Source organism: Colias eurytheme, chromosome 22 (assembly GCF_061535395.1).
Source record: "Colias eurytheme isolate Ceu_HAF_F1 chromosome 22, ilColEury1 Martin Lab GWU primary, whole genome shotgun sequence".
NCBI classification, from domain to species: Eukaryota; Metazoa; Arthropoda; class Insecta; order Lepidoptera; family Pieridae; genus Colias; species Colias eurytheme.
In genome coordinates, this window is record NC_143001.1 from 4,663,663 (window position 1) to 4,689,533 (window position 25,871).

Genomic DNA, 25,871 nt, shown 5'->3' on the forward strand with positions numbered 1-25,871 from the left:
AATAATAATACAATTACAATTTCTTATACTTAACACGTAAATTGTTAAATAACAAATTTTTAAGTTTACGTAACACAAACGTTGATATTACAACTATTGTAATTAATATTGAAACTACAGTAAGAAGTAGCGGTAATTCGTAATAAGTATAGAAAGACATGTTAAACGCTGGTGATCTTAAATGAGAACCTCCATGACGAATAATGTGTTCAGTCCACCATACTGCAGAATCTAAAGGTTTTACTGGATGTTCTCGCATCAGTGATCGAAGCTTCACGATGTTTTCTTTGTATCTGTAAGAAATAACCATATTAGAATAAATGATTACTTTCAATCCTAGAACTAGGGAGTAATTATGATGATAAAAAAGATAGTAGTAAACGTTATGTAGTAACTATTTAGTAATCTGTGGTAAGAGTAAAGTCAAATAATAAATTCGTATCTATTGTTTATCTAGAGAATGAATTTGGTGAGGTAGTTAATACAACTATTTCACCTAATTTTATATAAAAGTTACACGTGGCTTTAAATACATTTAATAATTAACACAATTAAGTAGTAAAAGAAAATAATGAGGTTGAAAATATGGGTCATTTGAACCACCAGGTGACCTATCTAGAACGATATAAGAGCACAAAATAATAAGATTCAGCACTATGCCGTCACTTGTAAGCTGTCCAACTGAGTGCAGATGAGAATTCGAAAGTACAGGTAGAGATTTTTTCCCCTTGTCTCCATGATTTTTGTACGTCGTAGCGGAATAATGGATTAAAAGCAGTATTGAAATAGTATGACACAGATGCCGTACAAAAATGGTGGTCCACAAAGTTGGAATTTATTTTTATTTTCCGACAATTGCCGGGGTAAATTTGGTCATTTGATTTTGTGGGGCATTTGTGGTGGTTCAAATGACCCCATAACTTTTTCAACATGGGCCTGTAGTCTTTTATGACAGTCATATTATTTGAAAAATAATTATCTTAAGATAGTTAAAGAGTTCATTTAATCAAAACTATTATAGTTATGAAAAATAGTACTGCGTATAAAAATGAAAAGTCATGATGACAGATCAATCAGTTCATAATTGCGATATGACTCACAATTTGTACATCACTACATAGTATAAAACAAAGTCGCTTTCCCTGTCCCTATGTCCCTATGTCCCTATGTCCCTTTGTACGCTTAAATCTTTGAAACTACGCAACGGATTTTGATGCGGTTTTTTTTAATAGATAGAGTGATTCAAGAGGAAGGTTTATATGTATAATAAGATCCATTAAGTAGTGGAGAAGTACTGTTATTTTTGAGGTTTCTAATGTGATGTCGTAAAAAATTACATTTATTCCGCTTACATTGCAAACGCAGGCTGAACCCTACGAGTTTTATCAAAATAATGTACTAAATGTAATGTGTAAAATAATGTACTAATGTGTATTATACACATTGAAAAGGTCTACAGAAAAGTCCGCGATGGTATATGTCTATCTCTTATGGATAACCCACAATAACTTTTTTTTGTCATTTACTTTTTACGACAAATAATGGCTAATTTTCGAAGCGATTTTAACCAATACAGCATTAATCCTTAACCAATTAAATACCATGGATACATTGTTCATTTAATATAGATCTATATGGCCCTTTACACCGTATGATTTAAGTGAATATTTTCGAAGATATTACAGATTTAAAAATTGCAGGACGTAGCGTTTGCGGCCGCCCGGCTATGTATTTTATACCCGTGCGATGCCGGAGGCCGGAGCGGGCCGCTATATTTTTATACCTATACAACGTTCACAATTTTTCTGTAGTGTATTTAGTATCAGCATTGCACCCGTGCGAAGCCGGGGCGGGTCGCTAGTTTCTATATAAAAACAGAATTTATAGCACTTAATATAAGCGTTTAATCTGATTAACGCTACACCGCGACCGTGTCGACACCGGGCCGTGCCCTGTACGTGCCCCTTTCGGGGATCGATCAATTATTGTATACTATATTGCTTTCCGCCCGCGGTTATCCCACGTTTTTAAAGAAAAACCCGCATAGTTCCTGTTCGTTAGGATTTCTGGGATTAAACCTATACTATGTGATAATCCAAGTTACACTCTATCCGTGTTTTCCAATTACAGCACTAGAGCGCATTATGCGGCATAATGCTTAACGTTGAATGTTCCAACTACAGCAACGCTTCGCACAATCACGCACAATCGAGCACTCTTAAAAGTAATGCGCGTGAATTGATGCGTGCAATCGATTTATCGTTAGTAATTATTAATTGTTGGAAAAAAAATTAAAGCTTTCGTTTCATTGTAGTTTTTTCGAAATAATCAAAGTTAATTCAAATTGTGTTAAAAATATAAATATAAGTATGGGTGAAGGTACAAACATTGAAAAAAATGTTAGTGAAATAATCAAAATCAAAATTACTTAAAATAACCGTAAATATTTTTCAACCAATTATTATGTATACCACTTTATTTACACATTAATGAGGTTATTGCTAACTCTATGAATATTTTTTTTTTCAACACTGAACTTAGCGCAACCTGCTGGTGCGTTTCACGTTCCAATTAAGCTTCAGCATAATTCGGCATTGTGCGCCACTGAGTCGCATTATGCTCTGTAATTGGAAAACAGCCCATATGTGTGCTAAATGTCATTGTAATCGGTTCAGTAATATTTGCGTGAAAGAGTAACAAACATACATACACATACAGCTGATACAGCCGTCCTCACAATCATTCACATTTATAATATTAGTACGACTATTTGTATGAACTGCTTCATGCGTGAACTTGGCTGGAATACGGCAAGGATGGGACACGCCCTTGAAATTTGTAAATATATGGATATTGTTTCATTTATTTCCCGGCTTTGGGTAGCGTAAATCTTACTTAACTCTCACCTCTTATCTTCAATTACTGTTTTCACGGCGTTAGTCAATTCTGCTTCTGTTAGTGTATGTATATCAAGTTGTAAGCCAATCTTTAGATGAACATATTTCTCAGTATTGTACCATTGGTCTCCCAACATCGGAATGCCTATTACAGGCACTGCAGCATTTATCGTTTCATCCGTTGATTGGAGACCACCTTGAGTTATGAATAGCTTGATGTTTGGGTGCTCTGAAATTGGTGTTTAATAAAATTAAGATATTTTAAAATATTTGTATGTTGAGTTTTATCTTTTTCATTCAGTATGTCTGCTGCTACTAGTACTTTTTCGTGTTTGTCATGCAAAAGAAATCGCAAAATAGCTTTGTTTTCTGAATAAGTTTCTATATGTATCTCACAAGACAGTCCCAGATACAAGTCTGTATCGAAAAAAACGCTTATCTTATTAATTGATGAAGATTAGTGAAACCCATCACGCAATGCATTTTTTTTAATTTTGTAAGATTGTATCACATTCACATTGAAATATTAGTATCATGTTTATATCGTTCAGTTGCTATGCAATTGTAATTACTTCTTTATCTCTGTAATCTTATGTGAATCATCACAGTAAAGCGTTCGTTTTGTACGATATTGCCTTTGCTTCCCTGCAAAGCCTGCGAGACAATCAGTACCTAAATGGTTAAATAACTTAGTTTGGTCATAAATACTGTTAAAATTAAAAATACGTGTGGCACTCGGGGACTGCCGCGGTAAAGCTATTGCATGCTATGCCTTCAAGCCACACCTCCGCGCCCGTCAGAGTGGGGAGCGTGAGGTTTTTCGTTCCTAAATTTCTGGATTCGGTCCCTGCGCTCAAGGCCAGCGATAGAAGCTATGCAATAGCTTAAAAAAAATTAGTAAAGTTGAAAGCAAAAGATTTTATCCCAACTTAGCATGACTATTAGAAACGTACTAGTCATTATTAATCTATTTTATATATTAAGAATCTATCATTATTCAATAATGAATAGGACAGTAAATAAATGAACATCAAGAGGGACGAAATGAAAATATTTTATTTATTGACAATAAAAATTTATATGTTAGTATAATAATATTTGAGGAATGCTTTAAAAAGCAGGATGATATTATAGTTTACGCTCCTGTCGACTTCCTAATTTTTCAACAGAGTCAAAGTAGAATATTATCCAACGTCACCGATGGTTTGGTGGGGTATAATTTTTCCTATAAAGATGTAAAAGCACTTAGGTACGATAATTTAGAACAGCTTCATCTTTTTCATAATTATACAAAAATATACTTTTTGTGCTACTCAATACACTTGTTTACTGTTTAGTATATTAGAAAAAATTTCATCGGATGAAATTATTTTCTCATTGTCCTCAACTCAAGCTCAAACATTTAATTATTCAACTCCAGTTGATAAGATCACTTCGTTTAGAAATATTTTGGATCGTAACAATACAGTAAATTCAATCACAATTCTAATGCCACTACTAGGTAGTTATTATCTTATCAATAAATAGTTGCAGGTGATTATCAGTATTAAAATATTTATCTTTTAAATTTTGTGTCAAATATAGCAAAAACAATACTTACTCAGCAGTTGAGCCTGTGGCAACCATTTCGATATCTTTATATTGTCCGTTTTTCCTGGCAGTTCATCTTCATCCCACTTCCATAATACATTGTACGGCAATTTGGAAAATACAGTGGTCAGCAATTTAATTGTTTCTATGGAAAGAGTGTTAGTTCTCACATTGGTTCCAAAACTAATGTAAATCACACCATTTTCAGAAGAATCGAGGTATGCTTGAAGACCCTACAAATAGATTTATTGTATCTGAACAAAAATTAAATATTTATTTAAACTTTAAAACACAATCAAAGAAATTAAAGTAAAGATAAGTACATAGTAAATTTACCTTTGGTAGTTCTTTATCAGCTGTTTGATGAATGCCACCTACATAAATAACATTAGGAGGAACGGGACGATTATCAGCCCATATAGGATGCTCATTAATAAATAGCATTTGTACGTATTTATTCGTAGCTTCATCAAACGAAGGCATGTCATCGCCGAAATTCCTTTTAGCCATAGAAATGTCATTTTCATATGTAAGTAAACATAAAACCTCAAAAACGAGGAACTTAAAATATTCCCAAATCTTATCTCGAGTACTTAAATTATAAAGTCTTTGGTTTACAGGCGTGGGGAATACTATTGGATGCATGGGAGCACCGAACATGTTGTATTGTTGGGTAACACCGCCGTAGGAACTAAATTGTATCATAGGCTTTTTCAATAAATGGCCAAGACCTAGTGCTGTTCGAACGCAAGCTTCAGCCACTATGAGATCAAATGAATCGCCTTCTTCTCTCAATATCCTTTGCACTTCATCCGTAAGTATTTGTTTTTCAAACGTCGATGTGAATTTATCGAACAAATTTATCACTTGTTGTATTATATTTTCTTTTTTACCATTGTGATCTGCAAGGATTTCTTCCCAGTGCTTGTATGATAGATCGTGAACATCTATTTCAGTCAAATTAGCTGGAGTTTTGCCTTTAGGAAATACTGGATCGGGTGTGATTAGGATCACATCATGACCCCTTCTCACCAATTCGTGTATGTATGGACGGAATACGACTTGGTGGCTTATAGAAGGCGTTGGAAACACAGCAAGAATTTTTGCACTTTGACACCTACTTATTAGAATACACAGTAAAAAGAATAAATTTAAATTTACAAACGACATGGTGAAATAAAGAACTGTGTAATATTGTTTGATACAGATTACTAATTAAATTTATTTAAGTAGTAGATATCTGATCGATAAGGTTTGCAGTATCAATTTAATGTAATTAAGGATACATAATATATTATCTTATATGATCATAAGAGTGAAGTCCCGTATCATCGTGCCGGGGGATCATTAATTACGTACTATAAATAATTAATCGATTGTGATTATTTGAGTGAGCTATAAAAAGATCGTCAAAAATGACCGAGCGATGCTATATAAAATATGCATACAAATTAGCACCTTATTTCCTGGTAATAGGGTTCAGACTCTTTTGTTTACGCCACAAAGCTTATTAGAAAATTATGCCTAATACATAGATAGCGTATTGTTCCAGATAATTTTTGAGCATGATAGTGGGTCTAGTTGAGGGTTGTTCTTATATCATGTGCCTTATCTTACCGCGTAATCATCATTTTTGAAACACATAATTGATTCAAAATATTAAATAACTATACCTAGCTGAAACTACGGTGAACTATTTTTTGAAAAATTCTGTCAGTTTGGATGTATGTGAAAACTTTCATTGCTATACATATAATATTTTGTACCATAATCTTCTTATATATAAAAATGAATCGCAAAATGTGTTGGTAAGCGCATAACTTGAGAACGGTTGAACCGATTTAGATAATTCTTTTTTTATTATATTCCTTGAAGTACGAGGATGGTTTTTATATAGAGAAAACGTAAATATTATGTACCACGGGCGAAGCCGGGGCGGACCGCTAGTAATATAATATAGGCATAGTAGATAGGGATGGTAAAAGATGAAACCTCAAAACGAATAGGTATACAAATATGTGGGAAGATTTTGCCCTTATTCATATCCATGATCTACAATAATTTTGATAAAATAGAGAAATATAAGAATGCATTTGTCCTTTTTATTTTAGTGTAGGATGAAGAAGATATTTATTAGATACATTTGATAATATTTAATCGTTTCTAATAACAAAAATTAAGTAGAAATAAAAAGTAATTTAGTTTAAGTACGCAAGTACGCAAATATACGCAAGCAAGATAAAAAATTAAATCTAATTTTGTTGAATAGTAAAAGGAAGTGATAATAATATTAATTAAATCAACCAAAACGAAAGCAATAATTTTTTTCAAATATATTGAATAATTCTAATAAAATTTGCAATCAAATGATAATTTAGCAAATTCAGATTTATCATAAACAGAATATCTCATTGTAATTTACCTTTCTTTATCTCCCATAATTATAATATTCTAATAAATTAATTACTTCCTTCTTTGATAAGAAAGCGTTAGTTTTTTCTAAGAAATCATAAAATACATTCTTTTGAAGTCCGATTTAAATGAAGAGGTTTTATAGAGGATATAGCAAAGTCTAAGGCGGTGATTGGTTCGTTTCGCATATACGAAGAAAAATTATTTGTACACACTACGTTACGACAGTTATTTTATTCAATAAAAATAATAATTGAACTATAAAAAAATCTAAAACTACATATTGACATTTTTTGTTGATTTTGAATCTGTTGGAAAGATTATGTTTTGATAGGAACATCCTTGGTAACGTAATTTACGTAAGACCAAAAAATATTATTACAAAATCAAACAACAAAATACAAGTGTCGTTACATGCAAGTGTTATAAATTGTAATAAAATAATAGATACATTTTCATGTAAAAATTACAACAAGTAATAAATGAATTAACTAACAATATATTGTAGTACAATGATTGCAATAAAATATATAAATATGTATAAAAATATGCTATTATCACTTATATAAAACTATGATATTTTCTGCAATGTTAACTGGTTTTTGGTTTAACTTTTACAATTTTAAAAACAAACCTCACAATAAAACGTATTACCAATATGCATGATACAATTAAAACACATAATATTGACAATAAAGTTAACACTAATGGTAATTCATAATACGCGAACCAAGACATATTCATGGCAGGAGACCTTAAATGTTTCCCGCCAAAACGAAGGATGTACTCAGTCCACCATATTGCCAAATCCAGGGGCTTGATTGGTTGTTCTTGCATTAGTGTGCGAAGCCGCATCATGTTTTCTTTATAGCTGCAAGTACAGTTAGATTTGAATGAATCCGAATATAAAACTAAAATTAAATACATACCTACAATAACGCTTAATGGGTGTACTGAAGAAAGCAAGGAAAAGGAGGGAAAATCTTCGTGAAAGTATTTTTCTTTATTTACTGTAAATGAACATGAGTCTTTAATTCCTTTAAAATTATTAGATTAAATACAAAATAAGTTTCTTTATTGTAAATGAAGCTTTTTGTTTGTTGAGTTTATGACCAAACCTCACCTCTTGTTTTCCAAAACAGTTGTGAGAGCTTCCTTGAATGATTCTTCTGTTAGCGAATGTATATCCAATTGTAGACCAATTCTGTGATGAACATACTTCTCTGTGTTATACCATTGATCTCCCAACATAGGAATGCCTATAACGGGCACTGCAGCATTTATAGCTTCAGTCGTCGATTGGAGACCGCCTTGCGTCACAAACAGTTTTAAGTTCGGATGTTCTGTAAAATATTATTAATGAAATTTTCAGTATAATTTTATTAATAGAATTATCTATTTCATATTAATAGGTTTTCACTGGTGTCATAATGAAAGTTATAATTCAAAAATGGAAACGCACTCACTCAGTAATTGAGCCTGAGGTAACCATTTACTTGTTTTAATATTAGTCGATCTACCAGGCAATTCATCTTCATCCCACTTCCACAACACATTGTACGGCAATTCCGAAAACACTTTGGTCATCAGCTTCACTGCTTCTACTGACAGTGTCTTTGTTCTTACGCTTGAACCGAAGCTAACATATATAACACCGTATTTAGAAGTATCCAAATATTCTTGAAGATCCTGGAACGAGATTTAATAAATACATCAATTCATTACAAAGTTTTGTGTCCCGTGTATGAAGGGGAAGAGTAATGTCTTGACTGTCTAATTAAAAAATATATATTTAATTTTTAACATATTATTAGCTGTGTAAAATTTGAATGGATTTTGAATTCAACTGGCACGTATATTTTAAAACTAAACTGTATTATACTCACTGAAGGCAGTGCTATATCAGGTGCTTGGTGAATTCCACCAACGTACAATATATTTGGTGGAATTGGATGATTTTCAGCCCATATCGGATGTTCGTTCAACATAAGCATATGAACGTACTCATCATGCAAGTCCTCAAAGCTTGGCAAATCATCACCAAAGTTTCTTTTCGCCATGTCAAAATCATACTTGTATGTCAGCGTCAAGAAGTACTCTAACATAACATATTTAAAAAGCTCATAGCACTTATCCACCAAACTCAAGTTGTATACTCGTTGGTTCGCAGGTGTAGGAAATACAACGGGATGCATGGGAGCTCCAAACTGGTTGAACTGAGTTGATGCACCACCAAAGGAATTGAATACTATAATCGGCTTTTTCAGTAGATGGCCCAGACCAAGGACTGATCGATAGAAGGCTTCAACTACTATGAGATCAAAGGTATCCTTTTCCTCTTTTAATATAAGTTGAAGTTCGGGTACATGCAACTGCATTTCTAGCCCGGATGTAAGTCTTTCGAACACTAGTATAATTTGTTTTAGAAAACTATCCTTCTTACCGTCATGAGTAGTAAGAAGGACCTCCCAATGCTCGTATGATATGTCGTGCACATCGATTTCAGTTAAATTAGCCGGAGCTTGTCCTTTGGGGAAAGCGGGATCCGGAGTGACCAAAACGACTTCATGTCCACGTTTCACCAACTCATGGATGTAAGGACGGAAAACAACTTGGTGGCTTATAGCGGGGGTCGGAAATAGGGCGAGTATTTTAGCGCACTGAATTCCGCTTAATATTATGTAGTTTACAAATAAAAGTGACAACCACACTCGAGCCATGATGAGCCTGAAGTGATGTCAATAAATTTATCCGAATCATTTCCGTACCGGGTGTTTATGATAACGACTTTTTTAATAACTTGTCCAAATATTTTTGCAAAGTCATCGTCGCAACATCGCATTAAGGCGATTGGCTCACTGTCCCGCATCACGCAGCAAAGGCAGGAAATGCGTGATCTAGTGTTTGTATGTTCAGGCAGATGACGCAGTGTCGTGCGTGATTATTCAGTGAACGGCTTTGAATGAAATGAATCAGAAACGCCGTGAATCCACAAAATGCAAGTATAGGCGTGAGCAAAAAACCTCCACGGTGTTGCAGATCTGCAATCCCGTAAGCGCTGCGCTTAGGTGCGTCGGTGACCAAAACGACATTATTTACGACTACTTAATTTGCTTAATATAATATTATCTCAATTACGTTTACATTACAGGAAAACTATAATAATGTATTAGAACATGTAATTTTTTTCAATATTCAAATTCAATATTCAATATTCATTTAATGTTTTTCAATATTCAAACAAGTAATTGATAGCCGATTATCATAATATAATAATAATCAATACAATGATTCGTTCCGAATTTTATTCAAACTACCGCGTTGGTGTAGCGCGTCTAGCATGTTCGCGGAAGCTCGCGTGCCGGTTCTCGATGCATTGATCAGGCATCGCGTTGCTAGATTTAGGAATATTCTTTTTACTTCTAGTAACTCGATTATAAATGCTTTAACGAATTTTGGTAGCAGCATCTTGGCATTTTATGCCCGGCTTCTGCGTTAATATCTATAACTTCTAAATTGATACTTTTTTGTGTTATTTCAATAACTGTGTAATGTAATGTAACTCTTGTATTTTTATTTTTGCCTAACGGATCTTAGTCGTCCATTAATGTACATAATAATTCAATATAAAGGATATTTTATTTTATTTATTTATTTAATAATGTACTTACTTAAATCGCTATTAAGATTGAAATCAATGTGAGTTTTTTTTGATACATGGCAGTCTGTTGTTCATAAAATTAAGCCTCTGATTAATATAATAGCAAATATCCTAATCAGAAAAATCTACAAATTTAAATTTAGACTCGTCTCAAGTTGTTTGTTAACTTGTTATGTTTTTATTTCTGTTTCTGTAATAGTGCTAAGGAAGAGCGGAACCTCCCGACACAAGCATTTTATTTGCTTACTAGGAGTGTTCCAATCACAAATATATTTAAGACCGTAAAGGAAAGAAAGAAATAATTTTGAATTTTTTGAATTTGCACTTATCTTATTCCATCATGACAAATCTGTCCAGTGTTGGAATTGAAGGTGTAGTCTTCGGTATTGAAGGCCTTGATTTAATAAAAAGGGGTTCGTATTAAAATTTTAGGACTTTTTTGGGAGGCTTTGCTAAAGAGGCGTTGCTTTGTTAAAGTTTTTCCATACGGTAACGGACATAGAAGCAGAAGAATTTGTTTGTTTGAACGCGCTAATCTCAGGTCTGAAACTACTACTCCAATTTGAAAAATTATTTTAGTGTTAGAAAGCCTATAGGGTATATTATATAGGCTATGATATTATATTATCATCACGATAAGATCAACAGGAGCAGAGCAACGCGGGTGAAACCGCGGGGCACAGCTAGTAAACAATGTGAGTAGAACTTAATAATTATTTTGTCCCAAAATTAAGATCATTATGAAATTCAATCATTTTCAAAAATATACAATACAATGTTTTAAATGATCATTTTCTACCAATTTCTTTTTTATAATAAAAATTCGATTAAATCCACATAAATCAGATTATTCGTAGACGTTGAAGCAACAATTGGGAATTCAAAAATATGGCATTATGGTGATCATTAGACATCGGATTATATGCATTTGCATATTTGCATATGCAAATGCATAAAACTCGCTAATTACGGCGTTAGTGCATATTTTAGCCTTTTTCCCCAATAGTGCATATTTCGTTAAGTAACGGGAGTTTTAATTGGTCGACTAACCTTTATTAGCCAATCAGAACGCTCAGCGAGTAAACAAACCCTATTTTGGCATGGTAAAATGGCGAAAAATTACAAAATGGGCTCCATTTTAAGTAAATTTTGAGCTATTCAAAATAGGGCTAGATTACTCTAAAACTTAAAACATGGGTTGAATTCCAAAAAAGGGCTAGATTTAGCCCGGAAAGGTCTTAAGGTGGCAACACTGGGCTCGCGGGTGACAAACGTCACAAATTTGCGCTCGAAAATTAGGTAAAAATGCCTAATTGTATATTGGCACAAAAACTATACTAAATTTCATGAAAATTTCACTGTATTTGTACAATCTTTGATTTAAATATATAAAATAATAAAGGTTTTTTGATTTTGTATTGTGCATATTTTAGGCATATCAGTCGTTTTTAGTGCATATTTCGGCCTTTTTTAGTGCATATTTGCATGCATATTTTGGCATTTTGTTAGTGCATATAATCCGATGTCTAGTGATCATATTCTTCATTGAATTACACAAAACGTAATTTATTTCTAATTGTTTATATTGTATTAAAGATATTTTGAAATTCTATTTAAATTATACTTACTTTCACAGTTACTTTATTATGATAGAATAGTTTTTATATTATTGTACAGCATATAAATATTATTTACAATTGAAAATCTATACATATAATAATATTATGTAAAGCATAAATAATCTTATTAAATTACACCACGTTTACAACTAAACACAGTGATAGATGTATCTACAAATTACAACCTAACTAGTTTTCGATTTAACTTTTACACTTTTAAACATCAGCCTTTTAATAAAAGTTAAAACTAATATTAATATTATAAATAAAACACACACCATCGATAATAAAGTAAAAATAAGTGGTAATTCGTAATAAGTAGACCAAGACATATTGACAGCAGGAGATCTTAAATGTTTCCCACCAAAACGAAGGATGTACTCAGTCCACCATATTGCCAAATCCAGCGGCTTGATTGGCTGTTCTTGCATTAGTGTGCGAAGCCTCAGCATGTTTTCTTTATAGCTATAAAATATATTGAGTGTAATTAGTATGTTTGAATCTTTTCATAAATGTTTATTAATTAATCACTTCCTTTTTTTTCATTCAACATATTGTGTCCTTTATTGTGATCTTTTTAACCGACTTTAGTTATATTTGTTTTAAATAACATATGGCATAGTTAGGAAATTATTAAACAGCATTTTCTTAAACCTCACCTCTTGTTCTCTATAACAGTTTTGATAGCTTCCTTAAATGTTTCTTCTGTTAGTGAATGAATATCCAGTTGTAACCCAACCTTGTGATGAACATACTTCTCTGTGTTATACCACTGGTCTCCTAACATGGGAATGCCTATAACTGGCACACCAGCACTGATGGTTTCATCCGTCGATTGAAGACCGCCTTGTGTTATAAACAGTTTTATGTTCAGATGCTCTGAAATGAAATGAAAACGAAATTGAATAAATTTTACAAAATTGATTGAATTGTTAGCAAATCATTTAGAATCTCAGTATCCCATTTCTTATCTCAGATTTTCTGCATCTGAAACTGTATTGTTATAAAGGCTATTCGACAATCTTTACAATATTTAATTCATAGATCTCAGACTTAAATGTAAACAAAGATACTTACTTAGCAATTGAGCCTGGGGTAACCATTTCGATATCTTCACATTACTCGGTCTGCCAGGTAGTTCATCTTCATCCCACTTCCATAATATTTTGTACGGCAATGCTGCAAATACTTTTACCATTAGCTTCACTGTTTCTTCAGAGAGTGATTTTGTTCTTACATTTGTTCCGAAGCTAACATATATGACGCCAATCATTGAAGAATCCAGATATGCTTGAAGATCCTGTAAAAAAATTTAGATCTAATGAGTACACAATATATTTCTCGAAAATATATTATTAATTAATCTTGATGAGGACGTTTATTATCATCACGTATATTACACAGAATTTACTGCTTACTTAAATAATATTATACAGATCACTCGATAGATTAAAATATTGAAGCGAAATTAATTTCTGTTGAATATAAAGTTTCGAATAATGTATAAAGCATTTTGTACTCAATTGGCTCGTACGAATTTAAAGAGATTGAGACAGGAATTTAAAAACTTACTGAAGGAAGTGCTATATCAGGTGCTTTGTGAATTCCACCAACGAATAATACATTTGGTGGGATTGGACGGTTCTCAGCCCATATTCGATGCTCATTCAACATCAGCATATGAACATACTTATCATACACCTCTTCAAAGCGTGGCATGTCCTCACCAAAATTTCTTTTCGCAATATCAAGATCATAATCGTTTGTGTGTACTATTAAGTATTCTATGATAACATATTTAAGGAACTCCCAGCATTTTTCCACCATACTTAAGTTGTACACTCGTTGGCTAACAGGTGTAGGAAAGACAATTGGATGCATGGAAGCTCCAATTAGATCGAACTGATATGACATACCTCCAAAGGAATTGAACAGAATTATCGGCTTCTTCAGGTGATGGCCTAGACCAAGTGCAGTACGATAGAAACCTTCAATGACTATGAGATCAAAGGTATCCTTTTCCTCTTTTAATATTCGTTGAAATTCTGGTGTATGTAACTGCTTTTCAAACATGGATGTGACTTTTTCGACCAACATTGTAAATTGTTTTAGAATGCTATTTTTTTTACCATCATGTATGCTCAGAAGGTCTTCCCAATGATCGTATGATATGTCGTGCACATCGATTTCAGTTAAGTTATCGGGAGCCTGTCCTTTAGGAAAAGCGGGATCCGGAGTAACCAAAACGACTTCATGTCCGCGTTTAACCAATTCGTGGATGTAAGGCCGGAAAACTATTTGGTGACTTATGGAGGGAGTTGGAAACACTGCAAGTATTTTGGCACATCGAATTTCACTTAAATTAATGTAGTTTAGTAATAAAAATGACAACAACACTCGAACCATATTTAGCTCTATATGTTGTTAATACATATTTTATCTAAATCGTTTCTAGAGGTACGAATTTTTTTATGATAAGGACTTGCGTAAACATTAATTTAGTAATTAATCTGTTGAAAACGTTTCTGACTATTTCATATCATCGCATTAAAGTGATAAGTTGTCTGCACCGTATCACGCAGCTTGTTGCGCAAATGCGTGATGTAGTAAAGTATTTTATTTGCATAGAAGTGTGCATGATTTTGGAAGAGCACTTAACGGCTTTGACGGAAATGCATCAGAGCCGCCATGAACCCACAAAACGCAACTACAACGTTTAGGTACATGCAGCGTAACGCGTTACAGATTGCTTATGGACATTATTTGAACCTTTAAATGTAACTACAGACAATAAAATACTATATTAACTGTGGTAGTTTTTTTTTTAATTAAACCAAGAAATATTTTATTTAACTTATAAATAGTCTTTAAAATATTTCAAAATATTGTTCGCGTGAGTGAGTGTAGGGGCCTTTTGAAATAAACAACATAAAAGAAAACAGGTGTTTTTTTTATTTAGAAAAGTTTTTATAATATAGGTATACAGTATGTTAACGCTATATACAATCATAAATCTATGTGAGTTAAAATACATAATAATCTAATAAAACGTATAAGAAGTTAACATGATGAAGTCGGTTAAAAATAGAACAAGAATTGTCTGCGAATATGACCTAACTAGTTTTCGATTTAACTTTTTCACTTTTAAATATTAGCCTTTTAATAAATGATACAACTAATATAATATTACAAAAAATAACTACGTTAAAAAAAAACCAACTTCAAAAACGGAAAAGTAAAAAATAAAAACGATTTGATATTATTATTTACTACATATTATTTAGATGTAAATAAATTTCAGTTAGGTTAGCCGGAGCCTGTCCTATGGCGTGCTATACCGGACCGTAAAAAATCGGAATGCCGGACCGTAAAATTCCTTGTAGTGGACAAACGCCCTTAGGAAAAGCGGGATCAGTCGTAACCAAAACGACTTCCTGTCTTTGTTTCACTAATTCATGGATGTAAGGGCGGAAAACCACATATGGAAGGCGTCGGAAAAACTTCGAGTATTTTGGCGCAATGAATTCCACTTAATATAATGTTAGAAATAAAAATGACAACCACACTCGTGACATGATGAAACTGAAGTGTTGTCAATTCTATAAGAATTTATCTATTCTATTTGTGGTGTTTATCACTTATAATACCACAAGAGCTTCAAAATTATCGGGTATTTTCCGATAGGTTCGTTGCAAACAAATGAAGGAGTCAAGTTTTTAGTCAAGGTTAAAAAATCACGAGCACGAAGCGCGAGTGATTTTTCCTGAAAAACTTGACGACTTTGCAGGGAACCTTGAGGGAAATGCCAGATAATTTTGAAGCTCGTGTGGTATTCGGGGGATTATTTTTCCGTCCCAAATGTCGGCCAATAATTTCACAATTGAATTCAACCTGTCAGTTTGACGTCAACGACCAGAGAAAATTTTCAAAAAATTATCAGTGTAATACCATGTAGGTTGTACCACGTGACGTCGAATGGTGCAATTCTATTGGTCGATATTTGGGTCGGAAAAATAATCTATTCAATTTGTGGTGTTTATCATAAGGACTCAAAATAAATTGTGCCTAGTCATCATAACATTATCGCATTAAGGCGATTAGCAGACTGCTCCACTTCCTGCCTCTCTTAGTAAGTGTTTCATATGTTTATTGAAAACACGCGCGTCCATGTCCTGGACGAGCCTAACACTACATGCAGATAAAAATACAAACCACGCGTGTGTGCGGGGTGAGACGCAAGGAAATCACACCAAGTCAAGCGGTCTCGTGCGTGATTTAAGAAAAGCTTTAAATGAAATAAATCAGAGGAAGGAAATCTAATTGTGGCAATCATTAATATTTTGTTTGACATAGTTTAACTTCATCGTTAAATGTGGAGTTAAGAAAGTAGCCTTAAGTGGTGGGAAAAATCAATTGATAAGGTAAAAATGGTAATCAATTAATATACAAATTATGTAATAGAGAGCCCGCTACAATAAGTATGACTACTGTAACTAAAATAATAAATTATATGAAAGCTTACGATTAATAATAATAAAAAATAAATGAAAATAGCGCAATAAAAACAGTAACTTAAGGATAACACTATCGTCAACTATATTAATTTTATGTAGGTAAAATAAAATAATCTAATAAGCAACTTTACAAAGATTATAGTAAAATAAGTGTCTCTAAAATATAAGTAATTTAACTATTTTTCACTTTAGCTTTAACACTTTTAAATACCAGCCTTTTAATAAAAGATAAAAATAATATTAATATAACAAACAATACACACACTATTGACAATAAAGTAAAAACTAAGGGTAATTCATAATATGCGGACCAAGACATAAGCATGGCTGGAGACCTTAAATGTTTCCCGCCAAAACGAAGGATGTACTCAGTCCACCATATTGCCAAATCCAGGGGCTTGATTGGCTGTTCTTGCATTAGCGTGCGAAGTTTCAGCATGTTTTCTTTATAGCTGAAATTTTAAATATTTAAATAAGCACTTTTCTGACGTTAGGTGTGTTTTTTTGTATATGCAACTGTTCCTACCTGTGTTCGGCCAAATGCAAAACATCCAACTATATACTATAGAGTAAATAATGATCTTTAAATAACTTTTTAGGGTTCCGTAGCCAAAATGGCAAAAACGGAACCCTTATAGTTTCGTCATGTCCGTCTGTCCGTCTGTCCGTCTGTCCGTCTGTCACAGCCGATTTACTCGGAAACTATAAGTACTACAGTGATGAAATTTGATGGGAATATGTGTTGTATGAACCGCTACAAAAATATGACACTAAATAGTAAAAAAAAGAATTGGGGGTGGGGCCCCCCATACATGTAACTGAGGGATGAAATTTTTTTTTTCGATGTACATACCCGTGTGGGGTATCAATGGAAAGGTCTTTTAAAATGATATAAAGTTTTCTAAAAAACATTTTTCTTAAAGTGAACGGTTTTTGAGATATCAGCTCTCAAAGTCGTAAAAAGTATGTCCCCCCCCCTCTATTTTTATAACTACGGGGTATAAAATTCTAAAAAAAATAGAGGTGATGCATGCTAATTAACTCTTTCAACGATTTTTGGTTTGATCAAAGTATCTCTTATAGTTTTTGAGATAGGTTGATTTAACTGTAATTTATTATATTTGCTGCTACGGAACCCTTTGTGCGCGAGCCCGACTCGCACTTGGCCGGTTTTTTTCTGTTCATTCACCCTGTGTCCGTTTCTTGTTATTTATTATAACCGACTTTTGTAATGTTTGTTACAAGCTAACAATGTTTGACGTGACAACGTCTTATAATTCGATAGAGCCGGCTGCACGCACGAAAAAACATGACTCATGCGGCGTTACCTCGCTCTGAGGCGTTCCATGTAGGTTTGAATTGCAAACGAGAGCGCAGAACGAGCGACAAAGAAGCAAAATCGGTCGTTGTCACGTTCAACCATCGTCAGTAAACCGACTATACAGACAACCATTTTTTTTTCTCAAACCTCATAATATGATACTTCTATGGAACCTCACCTCTTATTCTCTATAACCGTTTTGACAGCATCCTTAAATGTTTCTTCTGTTAGTGAATGTATATCCAGTTGAAGACCAACCTTGTGATGAACATACTTCTCTGTGTTATACCACTGGTCTCCTAACATGGGAATGCCTATAACTGGCACACCAGCACTAATGGTTTCATCCGTCGATTGAAGACCGCCTTGTGTTATAAACAGTTTTACGTTTGGGTGTCCTGTGAAATAGAAGTGTTCAATTAATTTCTACGTTACATTCCTTAATTTTTCTTCGTAGACTAAATAAATAGGAACAATTTGATAATTCTGACAGACTTAAATTATGCTCAAATGTTCTGAAATATTTTAGTGCGTGTGTTACTTATGACTAACTTCCTTTTTCTTTGTGTAATTTTTCAACTTATAAAATAGCACTGTCCTAATTATTTATGTCCATTTTCATTAATTTATTAACGCTGCTTAACAAAATAAGTCGTAAGTAATAAACAAAATAGTCGCACCTATTTATAATATTTGATGATTTATTCTAAAATAATATTTAATTCACACTTCAAAGACAGTCAGACGGCTTATCTTTTAACTGATAATTATAGATTAACTGAAACTCACTTAGCAATTGAGCCTGGGGTAACCATTTCGATATCTTCACATTGCTCGGTTTGCCAGGCAATTCATCTTCATCCCACTTCCATAATACATTGTAAGGTAATTCCGAAAATACTTTTGCTATAAGTTTCACTGTTTCTACTGAGAGGGCTTTTGTTCTTACATTTGTTCCGAAACTAACATATATGACGCCATTCTTCGAAGAATCCAGATATTCTTGAAGATCCTGTGAAAAGTTTAGGTCCAATTAGTATGTAGCGGCTTTATATATTTTGGATAGCGGAAATGAAACAACGGATTGACAACCTCTTTATATTGGAGCCAATTTACGACTGAAGTACAATTGGTAGAATACATATTAATGATACATGATGCCTGACCTAATAAGTAACTGTAATGTGCTGACGGCACATAGCTTTCCCCTAAATTTGGAAAAAAATTATACATTGAAAAAAATTTTTTTTAACAGTAAACATTACTTGTACAATATAATAATCATCACAAACATAAAAAATAATCTTTAGCATGAACTTTAAATTTCTAATTTCAAAATTGTCTAATATAATCGAAAAAGGTATATAATAAAATGTATATAAAAGTGTATATAGCAAAAAACAACATTATACAGTTAAAAATGTAAATAAAACAATAGAAATAAATGTAAAAATAAAATTGAAAAGTTAATATAAACATAATGCATTGATATAAAAAATAAAATAAACATGTAAGTACTTCTAATTACAATTTAAATCTTACGACAGGTTTAACAATGCGACCTGATCGTGTTACAGTCGGCAAGTTGTTTACATTAGGCGCTTGCGCTACCGTATTCGGACTATTGTCATCAATGTTTATTATAAAGGCTGGTTTAAGACGATCAATACTAATTATGTTCTCTTTGTCTGCTTGTGATATTTTGAAATATTTATCATTTCTTTCCAAAACTTTGAAAGGTCCTCGATATGGAGGTGTCAGCGATTTTACCATTTTGTCACAACGTACAAATACATGTGTGCATTTTTGCAATTCTGGATGAACAAATATATTGCGTTTACTGGACTCTCTTTTAGGAACTGACGATATGTTGTGTATTTTTTTACGCAGTTGGCTAAGGAATGTTTCATTCTCGGAAATATTAGGCCTTTGCAGCTGGAAAAAATCTCCGGGTAATCTTATTGCTTCACCATAAACCATTTCGGCGGCACTTGTCTGTGTGTCGTCTCGTAGACTCGCCCTTAGTCCAAACAAAACAGATGGTAATTGTCCAACCCAGTCGACTGCATTGCCTCTACACATAAGAGCTGTTTTCAATACTCTGTGCCATCTTTCTATAGCACCGTTCGCTTGCGGGTGGTATGCACAAGTCCTTATCTTTTTAATACCCATTCGCTTTGCTAAATTTGTAAACAAACTTGACTCGAATTGTCGTCCTTGATCGGTAGTTATCCGTATAGGACTTCCAAACCGACAAATCCATCCTGAATAGACAATTTCAGCTACAGTCTCTGCTGTAATATCTTTTATGGGAAAAGCTTCTGGCCAAGAGGTACTTCTGTCGATCATGGTTAGAATGTATCGATAACCATTGCAATATTGTAAAGGACCAACGATGTCGATATGCAAATGCTCGAATCGGTCGCTTTTCGTAAAAGTTCCAGTAGGCGAAATAGTATGCCTATGTACTTTGGAACGTTGACACTCTATACATGCACGTGTCCAATTGGTAACATCTTTGTTTATAGATGTCCATATAAATCTGTCTCGCAAGAGTCTTCGTGTCGTACGTATGCTAGGATGACTAATTCCATGTATGGCGTTGTAAGCCGATATACGAAATTCTTCGGGCAAATATGGTCTTGCGTTCTGCATAGTTACATCACAATACACTGGCATGTTACTAGGCGGTAAAATTATCTTTTTAAAGTTTAGATTTTTCGATTGTAGTAATAACTTGAGTTCCTCATCATTTTCTTGAGCTTTTGATAACTTTTCGTAATCGATGGGCGATGGCATATCTATTGTAGCTATCCTTGATAATGCATCGGCCACTACATTTTCTGATCCGCTTATATGTTCTATTGATGTACAAAATTGCAGTATGAAATCGAGATGACGTAATCTTCGCGGCGTATCATTTTTGCTGATTGTATTATTTTTGAATGTATGTATTAAAGGTTTGTGATCAGTATACACGGTTAATGGCCTGCCTTCGACCATATATCTAAAATGTTTTATAGCCATGTATATAGCTAGCAACTCTCGATCGAATGTACTATAGCGTTGTTGCGCTTCGCTTAATTTTTGTGAAAAAAATCCGAGAGGCTTCCATGAGTTTCCTTCTCTCTGTTGAAGTACTGCACCGGCACATGTGCTAGAACAATCGGTCATGATAGCAATAGTAGCATCTGCGGCGGGAAATGACAATGTAACGGCACTTTGAAGGTTTTCCTTACATTGCTCGAAGGCTGTTGATGCTTCATCAGTCCATTGTATCGGAGTTTTATCTTTCTTGCCGGAGTTATGTATGTACTGATTTAGTTTTGATTGTACTTCTGCAGCGTGAGGTAAATGACGTCTATAGAAATTTAGCATTCCTAGAAATCGTCGTAATTCTTCGACTGTTTGTGGTTTTGGGTACTCTTTTATGACCTTGACCTTATCTTCTAATGGTTTTAATCCTTGTTGTGAAATATTATATCCCAAAAAACTTAATTCCGTTTTGCCGAATTCACATTTTGATAAATTTATAGTGATTCCAAACTCATTCAAACGTTCGAAAACCATTCGTAAGTGTTTCGTATGGCTCTGGTGTCCTGATGACGCAATGATGACGTCATCGATGTAGGAAAATAAAAATGGAACGTTTTCCTCGCTTTTCTCGCCATTTTCGGAATCAGTTGGAAAATGAAGGTCACGGAACACAACGTTGTTTAAAAATCGTTGGAATGTCTGCGCTGCATTCTTAAGTCCAAAAGTCATTCTTTTAAATTCATATAAGCCGAAGGGTGTAGTTATGGCTGTTTTCTCAATATCTGATTCGGCGACACCAATATTATGATAGGCACGTTGCAAATCTAACCTTGAAAATATAGTTTTTCCTGCCAATAGGTATGTACAGTCTTGTATACGCGGTATGGGATATCTGTCCGGTTTAGTTATCGCATTTAAGCGTCGATAATCTCCACAGGGTCTAATATCTCCGTTCTTTTTCATTACCACATGTAAAGGACTGGCCCAGCAACTTTTTGATGGTTGACAAATCCCCATCTCTTGCATTCGCTGAAATTCTGCGCGAACTTTATTGTATTTGTCAGGCGGTAGAGGTCGCGGTCGCGAAAATACGGGTGGGCCGCTTGTTTCGATGTGATGGACTATAGAATGTCGTGGAGTCTCTATGAAACGCATTGGCTTAGTAATGTTCGGAAATTGCGATAACAGATCACTATATTTATGATTAAAGTCGATTGTGTTCACTGGTATATGTTTACTCAAAGTTACTGAACCGATTACACATAAGTTTGTCACTGTATCAATTAATTTTTGACGATGAATGTCCACTAAAAGTTTGTAATGTCCCAAAAAATCAGCACCTAATATTGCTTGTTTCACTTCGGCTATAATAAAAGTCCACCGGTAAGGTCTACGTAATTTTAAATCTAATGTAAGTGTCTTTACACCATAAGTCTTTATAACGCTTCCGTTAGCAGCGTATAACTCGTAATTATCGCACTTCGGTCGCTTATGCACAGTTTTAGTCACAGGGATCACTGATATATTCGCTCCCGTATCAATTAAAAAATTTAGTCCCGATGTTCTATCGGTAATGTTAAGGCGGTGCGATGGCTTAATAGTGCAAATCTCCGCCTGCGATTGCACTCCTTCTAGTTTTCCTGCTGTTTAGGTTTTTTATTCCAAGCACACGGCTCTATACATTTGTTAGCTCTATGATAAAATCGCGCGTGGTAATAACAAAGACTGTCGGCGCTCCGCGGCTCACGCCGTATCATGTTACGTCCACGGGATCTCGAACTAGACCGATTACGATAATTATAATTTCGTTTTTTATGTTGCAATCTATAAATGTTCTGTAATTCCATCACTTGAAGAGTCAATTGAGCTATTTGCTCTTGCAGCACGGAAACGGTATCAGCTGACGTCGACGGTTTGCTACTAACCTCCGATATTTGATTAGGTCTTATATTTTCCATAATTTTGTCTGCAATCGTAGCTAAATTTTCCAAATCTTTTACGTCGGTGACGGCGAGAACGGAGCGTACTGCAGCTGGAAGATGACCTTGCCACATGATACTCAGCGTTTCATCGGGAATTTTTCCGCGGGCCAAATCTCGCATGCGCCTCAAGAGTTGAGAGGGTTTTTCGTCGCCAAGGTCGATTTCGCTCAAAAGTTTTTGGAGTTGCCGGTTTTCTGATTCTTCATACACTGCTAATAATCTTGCTTTTAAGGTGTCATATTTCTTCGTTTGGGGCTGCTGAAGCAATATGTCGCTTACTTGTTGAATGACGTCTTTTCCCAATTTCGTGACGACTAAGTTAAATTTCGCCTCGTCGCTTAGTTTTTGAGGTGTTAAGATGGCTTCACACTGCACGAACCATAAGCGAGCTTGATCGCACCAAAATTCCGGTATTCTAGATGATACTGTTACTGTTGCTAACTCGGACGCTGGGCTTGCTGACGGAGCTCTATTTTCAGTTGTCATTTTTATATTCTTATGGCTTCGTGTAAAGTCCGAGGTCACGAAATACGTTGTCAGGTTGTCGCGTTGTCAGGCGTTGTGGTTAGTCGGGTGTTGTTGTTTGTCGGGGTCACCAGATTGTAGCGGCTTTATATATTTTGGATAGCGGAAATGAAACAACGGATTGACAACCTCTTTATATTGGAGCCAATTTACGACTGAAGTACAATTGGTAGAATACATATTAATGATACATGATGCCTGACCTAATAAGTAACTGTAATGTGCTGACGGCACAAGTATCTACATAAAAATATTGTATTTTTTACATAAGCTGCGTGTGTAAGTAAGCTGCAAGATAAGAGAATATCGTATCTACAGAGCAATGTACTGATTTCAAAAGAATAATATTGGAGAAAAAGATAACTGTTTATATACGATTAATTTAATAGGTTACATTGATAGTTGTTAAATATAAAGTTAAGTATAAAGCAAGTATAAAATAGATTTTCTACGCTTATAAATTGAAAGTAATGACGTGAATAGAATTGAAATGCCTTTTTTTCCGATTAGCTAAAGTTAAAAATTCATTTATGGGTCAAGGTATACGCTTTTACAATAGAATTCCTCATAATATTAAAGAGTTTAGTTCTAAATTTAAAACTTATATAAAAAATCTTAGTAAAAAATGTACTAGTTCAGAGAGCGTACTACAGTATTCAGGAATATGTGGACGATATAAACCCATGGAGGGTTGTCACCCATGTAAAAACCACAGGACAGTTCTTTGGCGTGTTATTATAATATATACATACGTATTTTTTTAAATTAAATTGTAAAACTGACATGATTTAAAAGAGCAACTATGGAGTTTCTTGCCGGTTCTTCTCCGTAGATACTGCTTTCCGAATCGGTGGTAAATGTTAAAAATATGTAATGACGTTTCAAAAGTGCTTCTTAAGAAGTCTAATTGAATAAATAAATGTTTGAGTTTGAGTTTGAGTGACACTTAAAACGAACGTATATACGTACTGAAGGAAGTGCAGTGTCAGGTGCTTGGTGAATTCCACCAACGAACAATATATTTGGTGGTATTGGATGATTTTCTGCCCATATCTGATGCTCGTTCAATATCAGCAAATGCACATACTCATTAAATATTTCTTCAAAACGTGGCATGTCTTTGCCAAAGTATCTTTTCCCCACATCAATGTCATAATTGTAAGTATACATTACCAAATATTCTAGTGTAAGATATTTGAAGAACTCCCAGCATTTTTCCACCATGCTCAAGTTGTATACTCTTTGATTCACAAATGTGGGGAAGACAGTTGGATGCATGGGAGCTCCATATAGATCGAACTGTGATGATGCAGCGCCTAAGGAACTAAATTGTATAATTGGTTTCTTTAGTAGATGTCCGAGACCTAGTGCAGCTCGAACGCTGGTTTCAACTATTATCAGGTCAAAGGTATCCTTTTCTTCTTTTAATATCCTTTGAAATTCTGGTGTATTCAACTGTATTTCAAACACACATGTAAATTTTTCGAACACAATTGTTAATTGTTTAAGTGCATTTCCCTTCCTACCATCGTGTATGCTCATAATATCTTCCCAATACGTGTATGATATGTCGTGCACATCAATTTCAGTTAAGTTAGCAGGAGCTTTTCCTTTTGGAAAAGCGGGATCCGGTGTAACCAAAACGACTTCATGGCCTCGTTTAACCAATTCGTGGATATAAGGACGGAAAACCACTTGATGACTTATAGAAGGAGTCGGAAACACTGCAAGTATTTTGGCACATTGTATTTCACTTAAAATAACAAAGCTTAGAAATAAAAACGACAACCACACTCGAGCCATGGTCAGCGTTTTCTATACAAGCTAAACTACTAAACGTTATAAGCGTTGTCTAGACTGTATTTTTTTATCTAAATCAGTTTTTAATGAGGTTGCCATGATAAGGGATTACGCATTACGTTACTGGTATTGAAATAAGCTCTTCGAGATTTGTATGCTGTTTAAAGGACTTGAACTTTGTAATAATCTCTTGTACTTACTCGTAATAAGTTCTTCACAGTTTTGACATTCATTTATCTTGTTTCCAGAGTTGTACAAAAAAGCCGCTTCAAAATATAAAATATATTGTGGGCAGATGGATAAATGTCACTATATTGTATTTACAAATTTGTTTTTTGTAGCATATACGTCTTCTTATCATTCAAAAATTTTCGAGTGAACATCAAAAATTTTCGAGTGTACATACCAAACGGTGGCCAATTTTTAATTACCTTGCAATTGAAGCATATTCAGGAGTGGTTTAAATAATTATATTCAGAATACAAACCATAGGTTTCAACTTTGAATGTCCATA

The 25,871-nt window shown here is 34.0% G+C and overlaps 4 protein-coding genes across 5 annotated transcripts; all 4 read right to left on the reverse strand.

The window, feature by feature from the left end:
* Positions 1-13: 13 nt before the first annotated feature.
* On the reverse strand, positions 14-5,657 carry LOC149898660 (UDP-glucosyltransferase 2-like). The gene is made up of 4 exons (XM_090114838.1): positions 4,824-5,657; positions 4,498-4,720; positions 2,907-3,126; positions 14-293 (listed from the first exon to the last, which is right to left on the reverse strand). Exons 1-4 carry the CDS (start codon positions 5,655-5,657, stop codon positions 14-16), a joined length of 1,557 nt encoding a protein of 518 aa, XP_089970964.1.
* Positions 5,658-7,490: 1,833 nt separating this feature from the next.
* On the reverse strand, positions 7,491-9,619 carry LOC149898661 (UDP-glycosyltransferase UGT5-like). Its single transcript, XM_090114839.1, has 4 exons — positions 8,786-9,619; positions 8,366-8,588; positions 8,023-8,242; positions 7,491-7,770 (listed from the first exon to the last, which is right to left on the reverse strand). Exons 1-4 carry the CDS (start codon positions 9,617-9,619, stop codon positions 7,491-7,493), a joined length of 1,557 nt encoding a protein of 518 aa, XP_089970965.1.
* A 2,596-nt stretch (positions 9,620-12,215) lies between these two features.
* LOC149898662 (UDP-glucosyltransferase 2-like) lies at positions 12,216-14,597 on the reverse strand. 2 transcript variants are annotated; one of them, XM_090114881.1, is made up of 4 exons: positions 13,752-14,597; positions 13,257-13,479; positions 12,839-13,058; positions 12,216-12,644 (listed from the first exon to the last, which is right to left on the reverse strand). In XM_090114881.1, exons 1-4 carry the CDS (start codon positions 14,583-14,585, stop codon positions 12,365-12,367), a joined length of 1,557 nt encoding a protein of 518 aa, XP_089971007.1. In that variant the 5' UTR covers positions 14,586-14,597; the 3' UTR covers positions 12,216-12,364. The 2 variants fall into 2 exon arrangements, with proteins under 2 accessions (XP_089971007.1, XP_089971008.1); XM_090114882.1 differs by lacking the exon at positions 12,216-12,644 and having other exon boundaries at positions 12,835-13,058.
* A 3,591-nt stretch (positions 14,598-18,188) lies between these two features.
* LOC149898663 (UDP-glucosyltransferase 2-like) lies at positions 18,189-25,213 on the reverse strand. Its single transcript, XM_090114883.1, has 3 exons — positions 24,527-25,213; positions 18,804-19,026; positions 18,189-18,412 (listed from the first exon to the last, which is right to left on the reverse strand). Exons 1-3 carry the CDS (start codon positions 25,097-25,099, stop codon positions 18,189-18,191), a joined length of 1,020 nt encoding a protein of 339 aa, XP_089971009.1. The 5' UTR covers positions 25,100-25,213.
* Positions 25,214-25,871: the final 658 nt, after the last annotated feature.